This window comes from Chiloscyllium punctatum, chromosome 34 (genome assembly GCF_047496795.1).
Source record: "Chiloscyllium punctatum isolate Juve2018m chromosome 34, sChiPun1.3, whole genome shotgun sequence".
Classification (NCBI taxonomy): Eukaryota; Metazoa; Chordata; class Chondrichthyes; order Orectolobiformes; family Hemiscylliidae; genus Chiloscyllium; species Chiloscyllium punctatum.
Genome location: NC_092772.1, coordinates 49,334,026 through 49,345,632, shown reverse-complemented (window position 1 = coordinate 49,345,632; position 11,607 = coordinate 49,334,026). Strand labels below are relative to the sequence as shown.

Sequence of the window (11,607 nt, the reverse complement as noted above, 5' to 3'; positions counted from 1 at the left end):
TCCTGGACGGATCCAGCCAGATGACGGAGTACAGCTCGGAATCATTGGCCACAGACAGTGTGGTGTTCCAGCCCACCCCACTCTGTACTGGGTCCCTTTCCACAGTGATCCCAACTGGAGACTGTCCAGAGCAATGCAGCACCCAGGGAACTGTGGGATACCGAGAGAGGCAGAGAGAGAGAGAGAGGGAGAGAGACCCACAGAGAGAGAGGGAGAGAGAGAGGGAGAGGGAGAGAGAGAGAGGGAGAGAGAGAGAGGGAGAGGGAGAGAAAGAGAGAGGGAGACCCACAGAGAGAGAGGGAGAGAGAGAGAGGGAGAGACAGAGAGAGAGAGGGGGGGAGAGAGACAGAGAGACAGAGAGAGAGAGGGAGAGAGAGGGAGAGGGAGAGAGAGAGAGAGAGAGGGAGGGAGAGGGGGGAGAGAGGGAGAGAGGGAGAGGGAGAGAGAGGGAGAGGGAGAGACAGAGGGAGAGAGGGAGAGAGAGAGGGAGAGAGATAGAGAGAGACAGAGAGGGAGAGAGAGAGAGGGAGAGAGGGAGAGGGAGACAGAGACAGAGAGAGAGAGAGGGAGAGAGAGAGAGACAGAGAGGGAGAGAGAGAGAGAGAGAGAGAGACAGAGAGGGAGAGACAAACAAACAGAGAGAGAGAGACAGGGAGTGAGCGAGAGATAGAGAGAGAGAGAGAGAGAGTGGGAGGGAGAGAGAGAGAGGGAGGGGGAGGGAGAGAAATTGAGAGAGTAAACCATGTTCAGTCTGAGCAGTGAGTACTGATAGAACATAGAGCATTTCAGTGCAGTCCAGGCCCTTCGGCCCTCTGTTGTGCTGACCTGTGGAACCAATCTGAAGGTAAAAACAAGGACTGCAGATGCTGGAAACCAGAGTCTAGATTAGAGTGGTGCTGGAAAAGCACAGCAGGTCAGGCAGCATCCGAGGGGCAGGAAAATCGAGGTTTCGGGCCAAAGCCCTTCATCAGGAATACAGATCTGAAGCCCATCTACCCTACACTATTCCATTCTCATCCATATGTCTACCCAATGACCATTTAAACGCCCTTAAAGTTGGTGAGTCAACTACTGTTGCAAGCAGTGCGTTCCACACCCCTCCTACTCTCTGAGTAAAGACACTACCTCTGACATCTGTCCTATATCTATCACCCCTCAATTTAAAGCTATGTTCCCTCGTGCTGACCATCACCATCCGAGGAACAAGGTTCTCCCTGTCCACCCGATCTAACCCTCTGATTATCTTGTACGTCTCCATTAGTCACCTCTCAACCTTCTTTGCTCTAATGAAAACAGCCTCAAATCCCTCAGCCTTTCCTCATAAGACCCTCCCTCCCGACCAGGCACCATCCTGGTAAATCTCCTCTGCACCCTTTCCAAAGTTTCCACATCCTTCCTATAATGCGGTGACCAGAATATACCCTTACTAGACCATTCAGTAGTTTAGATGTCATGTTGTTGCCGTACAGGACCTTGGTGAGGACACTGTTGGAATATAGCGTTTAATTCTGCTCTCTCTGCTTCAGGAAGGACGTTGTGAAACTTGAAAGGGTTTAACAGGTTTATTTGTAAGTACAGATACACCCTTTGCAAAAATTCGCTTTACGCCACCGTGCTTTGACGAGAGACTTGTTTGCACTAACCGAAACTCCAAAGAGGATTTGTGCTTTTACGAGATTGGTGAAATTTTTCCCACCTAAATTAATTTAACACCATTTTGGCTGCCGAAAGATTTCATCGGATTGCTGTACTTTCAGCCAGTGAGAGATATCTGGACAAGCTTTCGGAGCGCTGCTCCTTCATCAGGCTGCTCGCGCGACAGGATTATAGGAGACAGAATTTACAGCGCACAGTTTTTTACAATATCCTGGAATTTTTACGATAAATTCTGTGTCCTATGATCCTGCCCCACTCACAACCTGATGAAGGAGCAGTGCTCCAAAAGCTAGTGCTTCCGAATAAACCGGTCGGACTATAACCGGGTGTTGTGTGATTTTTAACTTTGTCCACCCCAGTCCAACACCGACACCTCCAAACCTTGAAAGGGTTCAGAAGAGATTTACAAGGAGGTTGCCAGAGTTGGAGGGTTTGAGCTACAGGGAGAGGCTGAACAGGCTGGAGCTGTTTTCCCTGGAGCGTCAGAGGCTGAGGGGTGACCTTATAGAGGTTTATAAAATCATGAGGGGCACGGATAGGGTAAACAGACAAGGTCTTTTCCCTGGGGTGGGGGAGTCCAGAACTAGAGGGACATAGCTTTAGGGTGAGATGGGAAAGATTTAAAAGAGACCTAAGGGGCAACTTTTTCACCCAGAGGGTGGTACGTGTATGGAATGAGCTGCCAGAGGAAGTGGTGGAGGTACAATTGCAACATTTAAAAGGCATCTGGATGGGTATTTGAATAGGAAGGGGTTTGGAGGGATAGGGGCCGGGTGCTGGCAAATGGGACTGGATTAAGTTGGGATATCTGGGTCAGCATGGACGAGATGGGCCGAAGAGCCTGATTCTGTGCTGTACGACCCTGTGACTCCATCATTGCACAAGACCAGGCCATTCAGCCCTGACCTAGTGTGCTCACCTTCTCAATGTCACCCCACACCCTCAGGTTAAGCCCATTACCGGTTTCCAACCTCCCCCCATCCCTGTCACCCACCCCTCGCAGATGAGAAATGAATTGCCCTCAGGCACTCCGGGATCTCGAGGTGAGATCACGAGGGCACGCTGCACGGAATCGATCAAACATCCGTCGGGCGTAAAGGGATCAAGTGATCGTCCAATCAAAGGGTTGGATGTGCTTCAAGGGTTCAACTGGTCCCAGAAAGGGAAACTGCTCCTCCTGGTGGTGGTGCAGAGCATCAGCAGTGAGGGAGACTCCCTCCTCTCCGATCTTTACCCCCCTTTACTGGTTAAAGAGGACAGAGATATACCCTATTGGTTAAAGAGGACAGAGATATACCTTACCGGCTAAAGGGGACAGAGATATAGCTTATTGGTTAAAGGGGACAGAGATATACCCAATAGGCTAAAGGGGACAGAGATATACCTTACCATTTAAAGGGGACAGAAAAAAATCCTGTCAGTTAAAGGGGACGAAGACATACCCTCTCGGCTAAAGAGGACAGAGATAAATCCTATCGGTTAAAGAGGACAGAGATACACCTAAACAATTAAAGGGGACAGAGATATACCCTATCGGCTAAAGGGGACAGAGATATACCTTACCGGTTAAAGGGGACAGTGATATACTCTATCGGTTAAAGGGGACAGTGATACACCTTACCGGTTAAAGGGGACAGAGATATACCCTCTCAGCTAAATGGGACAGAGATATACCTTACCGGTTAAAGGGGACAGAGACATACTCTCTCGGCTAAAGGGGACAGAGATATACCCTCTCGGCTAAAGGGGACAGAGATACATCTTACCAGTTAAAGGGGACAGAGATATACCCTATCGGTTAAAGGGGACAGAGATATACCCTATCAGTTAAAGGGGACAGAGATATACCCTATCGGTTAAAGGGGACAGAGATATACCCTCTCAGCTAAAGGGGACGGAGAGATACCCTATTGGTTAAAGGGGACAGAGATACACCTTACCAGTTAAAAGGGACAGAGATATACCCTATTGGTTAAAGGGGACAGAGATACACCTTCCCGGTTAAAGGGGACAGATTCATACTCTCTCGGTTAAAGGGGACAGAGATATATCCTATCGGTTAAAGGGGACAGAGATATACCCGATTGGTTAAAGGGGACAGAGATACACCTAAACAATTAAAGGGGACAGAGATATACCCTATCGGTTAAAGGGGACAGAGATACACCTTACCGGTTAAAGGGAATAGTGATATACCCTATCAGTTAAAGGGGACAGTGATACACCTTACTGGTTAAAGGGGACAGTGATATACCCTATCAGTTAAAGGGGACAGTGATACACCTTACTGGTTAAAGGGGACAGCGATATATCGTATCGGTTAAAGGGGACAGAGATACACATTACCAGCTAACGGGGACAGAGATATACTCTATCGGTTAAAGGGGACATAGATATACCCTATCAGTTAAAGGCGACAGAGTTATACCCTACTGGTTCAAGGGGACAGAGATATACCCTATCGTTTAAAGGGGACAGAGATATACCTTACTGGTTAAAGGGGACATAGATATAGCCTATTGGTTAAAGGGGACAGAGATACACCTTATCGGTTAAATGGAATAGTGATATACCCTCTCAATTAAAGGGGACAGAGATATACCCTATCGTATAAAGGGGACAGAGATATACCCTATTGGTTAAAGGGGACAGAGATACACCTTACTGGTTAAAGGGGACAGAGATATACCCTATCGGTTAAAGGGGACAGAGATATACCCTATCGTTTAAAGGGGACAGAGATACACCTTACCAGTTAAAGGGGATCGAGATATATTCTATTGGTTAAAGGGGACAGAGATACACCTTTCCAGTTAAAGGGGACAGTGATATACCCTGTTGTTTAAAGGGGACAGAGATATACCTTACTGGTTAAAGGGGACAGAGATATATCCTATCGGATAAAGGGGTCAGAGATATACCCTATTGGATAAAGGGGACAGAGATACACCTTACCAGTTAAAGGGGACAGAGATATACCCTATTGGTTAAAGGGGACAGAAATAACCTTACTGGTTAAAGGGGACAGAGATATACCCTATCGGTTAAAGGGGACAGAAATAACCTTACCGGTTAAAGGGGACAGAGATATACCCTATCGGTTAAAGGGGACAGAAATAACCTTACCAGTTAAAGGGGACAGAGATATAGCCTATTGGTTAAAAGGGACAGAGATACACCTTATCGGTTAAATGGGACAGAGATATATCCTATCGGTTAAAGGGGTCAGAGATATACCCTATTGGTTAAAGGGGACAGAGATACACCTTACCAGTTAAAGGGGACAGAGATATACCCTATCGGTTAAAGGGGACGGTGATATACCTTACTGGTTAAAGGGGACGGTGATATACCTTACCAGTTAAAGGGGACGGTGATATACCTTATTGGTTAAAGGGGACGGTGATTTACCTTATTGGTTGAAGGGGACGGTGATATACCTTATTGGTTAAAGAGAACCTTACCGGTGAAAACAAACAGACAGGTCAGACTCCCCATGAATTGAACACGCTCACTTTCACTTTCCCTCGTTGTTGCTCTGTGATGAGATAAATCAGATGTGCTCATTAGAATCATCGAATCCTGGCAGCGTTTAAACAACATATCCACACCAACCCTCTGAAGAGTAGCCCACCCAGACCCATTCCCCTATTACTCTACATTTACCCCCAACTAATCCACCCTAACCTCACATCCCGGGGCACTATGGGACAATTCCCCGTGGCCAATCCATCCTAACCTGCACATCCCTGGATGCCATAGACAATTTCCCATGCCCTAGTCTACCCTAACCTACACACCTTCAGACTGTGGGTGGAAACCGGAGACATGGGGAGAATGTGCAAACTCCACACCAACAGTCAACCGAGGGTGGGATTGAACCCATGTCCCTAGCACCGTGAGGCAGCAGTGCTAACCACTGAGCCACCAAGACACCCCATACTGCCCCTTCCCAGCACCCGGCCCATATCCCTCCAAACCCCTTCCTATTCATGTCCCCATCCAGATGCCTTTTAAATGCTGTCATTGTACCACCCTCCACCACTTCCTCTGGCAGCTCATTCCATACACGTACCACCCTCTGGGTGAAAACGTTGCCCCTTAGGTCCCTTTTATATCTTTCCCCTCTCACCCTAAACCTATGCCCCTCTAGTTCTGGACTCCCCCACCCCAGGGGGAAAAGACCTTGTCTATTTACCCTATCCATGCCCCTCATGATTTTATAAACCTGTATAAGGTCACCCCTCAGCCTCCGACGCTCCAGGGAAAACAGCCCCAGCCTGTTCAGCCTCTCCCTGTAGCTCAAACCCTCCAACCCTGGCAACATCCTTGTAAATCTTTTCTGAACCCTTTCAAGTTTCACAACATCCTTCTTATAGCAGGGGGTCTGGAATTGAACACAATATTCCAACAGTGGCCTAACCAATGTCCTGTACAGTCGCAACATGACCTCCCAACTCCTGTACTCAATACTCTGACCAATAAAGGAAAGCATACCAAACGCTGCCTTCACTATCCTATCTACCTGTGACTCCACTTTCAAGGAGCTATGAACCTGCACTCCAACCTGAGGGGTGACCTTATAGAGGTTTATAAAATCATGAGGGGCATAGATAGGGCAAATCGACAAGGTCTTTTCCCTGGGGTGGGGGAGTCCAGAACTAGAGGGGCATAGGTTTAGGGTGAGAGGGGAAAGATATAAAAGGGAACTAAGGGGCAACTTTTTCACCCAGAGGGTGGTACGTGTATGGAATGAGCTGCCAGAGGATGTGGTGGAGGCTGGTACAATGACAACATTTAAAAGGCATCTGGATGGGGACATGAATAGGAAGGGGTTTGGAGGGATATGGGCCAAGTGCTGGCAAATGGGACTGGATTAGTTTGGGATTAGGGTCGGCATTGACGAGTTGGACCGAAGGGTCTGTTTCTGTGCTGTACATCACTGTGACTCTGCGTGGGACGACAGCGTAGTTCTGTAACAGAACAGTTGTGTTCTTGTGCAGACCTGTGTTATAGTAAAACCGCGCTTTATAAACAGCTGTATTGACGTTACAGCCAACACACGCTTTCAACATTCAATCGCTTGTCAATCACGTTACGGAGACAAAATGCGCGTTATTGCAAAACGACCCGCATTCCAGTTTGTGAAGCCTGGTCAGTATGGAGGAGTTGGGCCGAAGGGTCTGTTTCTGTGCTGTACATGGCTCTATGACTAAGAAGGCAGTGGAAGTAATTTAAATGGGAGCTGTAACAGGGAGCAAAGGGTATTTGGAGGTATACTGGGAGGGGGGGATGATTGTAGGGGTGGGGGGGAATTGTCGGGGTTAGGGGGGGGGAATTGTCGGGTTGGGGGGGAGAATGGTGGGGCTGAGAAATAGGAGAAAGTGAGGACTGCAGATGCTGGAGATCAGAGCTTAAAAATGTGTTGCTGGAAAAGCGCAGCAGGTCAGGCAGCATCCAAGGAGCAGGAGAATCGACGTTTCGGGCATGAGCCCTTCTTCAGGAATGAGAGATAGGTCAGGGAGGCAGTGACGCAGGGTTGGAGACTCTCAGTGAACGAAAGGAAGGGCAGAAAGTTGCATTGACCTCACCCAGTCCCAAAATCCCAGTGAAATACTTGCCTGCTTGGTGTTCAGTGAGTGCAGTCCCCGTCCTCTCAGAGACACACACACACACACACACACACACACACTCACACACACACACACACACACACACACACACACACACTCTCACACTCTCACACACACACACACACACTCACACACTCACACACACCAATGAATGTACACAATCTCCTCCCGAACGAACGCGCAGCACTGCCGAGTGAAGGAGTCTAACACTCAGTTGATGTACGCCAAGCCAATACCACGTTCCATGTGGGTGGTGAGCTCAGTTTGGGGACACTCAGAAGGTAGCAGCAGTATGTGTGTGTGTGTGTGGAAGGTCCACCCTGTCCACACCCCCACCACCAGTCACTCCCTGGTTTCAACTCCGCAACCTTGCGAAACCGGAACCCGGGGGGTTTGGAAGAACAGGTTTAGTGAGTTCAAAATACCGTCTGCACTTCCGCTGGGAGGGTAAGCTGCTTCCAAAAGGGGCTGTCAGTCTCCAACGCTGGAACAAAAGCGTAACCGTGAGCGAAAAAAAATCTAGGTTAAAAACAACGACTGCAGATGCTGGAAACCAGATTCTGGATTGGTGGTGCTGGAAGAGCACAGCAGTTCAGGCAGCATCCAAGGAGCTTTGAAATCGACGTTTCGGGCAAAAGCCCTTCATCAGGAATAAAGGCAGTGAGCCTGAAGCGTGGAGAGATAAGCTAGAGGAGGGTGGGGGTGGGGAGAGAGTAGCATAGAGTACAATAGGTGAGTGGGGGAGGAGATAAAGGTGATAGGTCATGGAGGAGAGGGTGGAGTGGATAGGTGGAAAAGAAGATAGGCAGGTAGGACAAGTCAAGGAGACAGTAACTGAGCTGGAAGTTTGGAACTGGGGTGAGGTGGGGGAAGGGGAAATGAGGAAGTTGTTGAAGTCCACATTGATGCCCTGGGGTTGAAGTGTTCCGAGGCGGAAGATGAGGCGTTCTTCCTCCAGGCGTCTGGTGGTGAGGGAGCGGCGGTGAAGGAGGCCCAGGACCTCCATGTCCTCGGCAGAGTGGGAGGGGGAGTTGAAATGTTGGGCCACGGGGCGGTGTGGTTGATTGGTGCGGGTGTCCCGGAGATGTTCCCTAAAGCGCTCTGCTAGGAGGTGCCCAGTCTCCCCAATGTAGAGGAGACCACATCGGGAGCAACGGATACAATAAATGATATTGGTGGATGTGCAGGTAAAACTTTGATGGATGTGGAAGGCTCCTTTAGGGCCTTGGATAGAGGTGAGGGAGGAGGTGTGGGCACAGGTTTTACAGTTCCTGCGGTGGCAGGGGAAAGTGCCAGAATGGGAGGGTGGGTCGTAGGGGGGTGTGGACCTGACCAGGTAGTCACGGAGGGAACGGTCTTTGCGGCAGGCAGAAAGGGGTGGGGAGGGAAATATATCCCTGGTCGTGGGGTCTGTTTGGAGGTGGCGGAAATGTCGGCAGATGATTTGGTTTTTGCGAAGGTTGGTCGGGTGGAAGGTGAGCACCAGGGGCGTTCTGTCCTTGTTACGGTTGGAGGGGTGGGGTCTGAGGGCGGAGGTGTGGGATGTGGACGAGATGCATTGGAGGGCATCTTTAACCACATGGGAAGGGAAATTGCAGTCTCTAAAGAAGGAGGCCATCTGGTGTGTTCTGTGGTGGAACTGGTCCTCCTGGGAGCAGATCCGGCGGAGGTGGAGGAATTGGGAATACGAGATGGCATTTTTGCAGGAGGTAGGGTGGAATAGGTGTAATCCAGGTAGCTGTGGGAGTCGGTGGGTTTGTAAAAAATGTCAGTGTCAAGTCGGTCATCACTAATGGAGATGGAGAGGTCCAGGAAGGGGAGGGAGGTGTCAGAGATGGTCCAGGTAAATTTAAGGTCAGGGTGGAATGTGTTGGTGAAGTTGATGAATCGCTCAACCTCCTCGCGGGAGCACGAGGTGGCGCCAATGCAGTCATCAATGTAGCGGAGGAAGAGGTGGGGAATGGTGCCGGTGTAATTACGGAAGATCAACTGTTCTACGTAGCCAACAAAGAGACAGGCATAGCTGGGGCCCATACGTGTGCCCATGGCTACCCCAAGATCCACAAGCCTGACCACCCTGGCCGACCCATTGTCTCAGCATGCTCCTGCCCCACTGAACTCATCTCTACCTACCTCGACACTGTCCTATCCCCCCTAGTCCAGGAACTCCCCACATACGTTCGAGACACCACCCACGCCCTCCACCTCCTCCAAGACTTCCGTTTCCCCGGCCCCCAATGCCTCATCTTCACCATGGATATCCAATCCCTCTACACCTCCATCCGCCATGACCAGGGCCTCCAAGCCCTCCGTTTTTTCCTCTCCAGACGTCCCCAACAGTACCCTTCCACCGACACTCTCATTCGTTTGGCCGAACTGGTCCTCACCCTTAACAATTTCTCCTTTGAATCCTCCCACTTCCTCCAGACCAAAGGGGTAGCCATGGGCACACGTATGGGCCCCAGCTATGCCTGTCTCTTTGTTGGCTACGTAGAACAGTTGATCTTCCGTAATTACACCGGCACCACTCCCCACCTCTTCCTCCGCTACATTGATGACTGCATTGGCGCCACCTCGTGCTCCCGTGAGAAGGTTGAGCAATTCATCAACTTGACCAACACATTCCACCCTGACCTTAAATTTACCTGGACCATCTCTGACACCTCCCTCCCCTTCCTGGACCTCTCCATCTCCATTAATGACGACCGACTTGACACTGACATTTTTTACAAACCCACCGACTCCCACAGCTACCTGGATTACACCTCTTCCCACCCTACCTCTTGCAAAAATGCCATCCCGTATTCCCAATTACTCTGCCTCCGCCGTATCTGCTCCCAGGAGGACCAGTTCCACCACAGAACACACCAGATGGCCTCCTTCTTTAGAGACCACAATTTCCCTTCCCACGTGGTTAAAGATGCCCTCCAACACATCTCGTCCACATCCCGCACCTCTGCCCTCAAACCCCACCCCTCCAACCGTAACAAGGACAGAACGCCCCTGGTCCTCACCTTCCACCCTACAAACCTTCGCATAAACCAAATCATCTGCCGACATTTCCGCCACCTCCAAACAGACCCCACGACCAGGGATATATTTCCCTCCCCACCCCTTTCCGCCTTCCGCAAAGACCGTTCCCTCCGTGACTACCTGGTCAGGTCCACACCCCCCTACGACCCACCCTCCCATTCTGGCACTTTCCCCTGCCACCGCAGGAACTGTAAAACCTGCACCCACACCTCCTCCCTCACCTCTATCCAAGGCCCTAAAGGAGCCTTCCACATCCATCAAAGTTTTACCTGCACATCCACTAATATCATTTATTGTATCCGTTGCTCCCGATGTGGTCTCCTCTACATTGGGGAGACTGGGCGCCTCCTACCAGAGCACTTTAGGGAACATCTCAGAGACACCCGCACCAATCAACCAAACCGCCCCGTGGCCAAACATTTCAACTCCCCCTCCCACTCTGCCGAGGACATGGAGGTCCTGGGCCTCCTTCACCGCCGCTCCCTCACCACCAGACGCCTGGAGGAAGAACGCCTCATCTTCCGTCTCGGAACACTTCAACCCCAGGGCATCAATGTGGACTTCAACAGCTTCCTCATTTCCCCTTCCCCCACCTCATCCTAGTTTCAAACTTCCAGCTCAGCACTGTCTCCTTGACTTGTCCGGACTTGTCCGACCTGCCTATCTTCTTTTCCACCTATCCACTCCACCCTCTCCTCCTTGACCTATCACCTTCATCCCCTCCCCCACTCACCCATTGTACTCTATGCTATTTTCTCCCCACCCCCACCCTCCTCTAGCTTATCTCTCCATGCTTCAGACTTCACTGCCTTTATTCCTGATGACGGGCTTTTGCCCGAAACGTCGATTTCGCTGCTCGTTGGATGCTGCCTGAACTGCTGTGCTCTTCCAGCACCACTAATCCAAAGTAAACGTTCATCGCTCTGAGATCTCGGCCTCAGCTGCACTCTCACCTCGTGTGACAATGTAAACTCCCCTGCTTTCCTCTGCGTGGCTGGTCTCAAGGGCACTGGGCTGTGAGGAGAGCATCAACAGACTGTGACTGGTCTCACTGGAAAGCCAGCAGTTTGTTCAACACATCATTCCAGTTGGATGACTCTGTAGTCGGTTGCTATAAATTCTGTGCCTTATGTTTCTGCTACCTGACCAATGAGCAGCACTCCGAAAGTTAGTTGTTTCCAAATGCCTCTATTCCTGAGGAAGGGCTTATACCTGAAACGTCGATTCTCCTGCTCCTCGGATGCTGCCTGACCTGCTGTGCTTTTCCAGCACCACTCTCTCGATT

The 11,607-nt window shown here is 50.3% G+C and overlaps 1 protein-coding gene across 4 annotated transcripts in view; it reads right to left on the bottom strand.

Moving 5' to 3' along the window:
- Window positions 1–11,378, bottom strand: part of LOC140458825 (hepatic and glial cell adhesion molecule-like) — a 24,723-nt gene extending 13,345 nt beyond the window's left edge. The window contains exons 1-3 of one of the 4 annotated variants that reach the window (XM_072553485.1): window positions 11,276–11,378; window positions 5,121–5,194; window positions 1–150 (exon numbers count right to left, since the gene is read on the bottom strand). The exon at window positions 1–150 is cut by the window's left edge and continues 204 nt beyond it. In XM_072553485.1, the coding sequence (XP_072409586.1) occupies window positions 1–150; window positions 5,121–5,154 (184 nt within the window). In that variant the 5' untranslated portion in view covers window positions 5,155–5,194; window positions 11,276–11,378. Of the gene's footprint in view, window positions 151–5,120; window positions 5,195–7,277; window positions 7,686–7,714; window positions 7,906–11,275 lie in introns of those variants that run through there. The other 3 variants (XM_072553484.1, XM_072553483.1, XM_072553486.1) reach the window with 3 other exon arrangements.
- Between the last annotated feature and the right edge of the window lie 229 nt (window positions 11,379–11,607).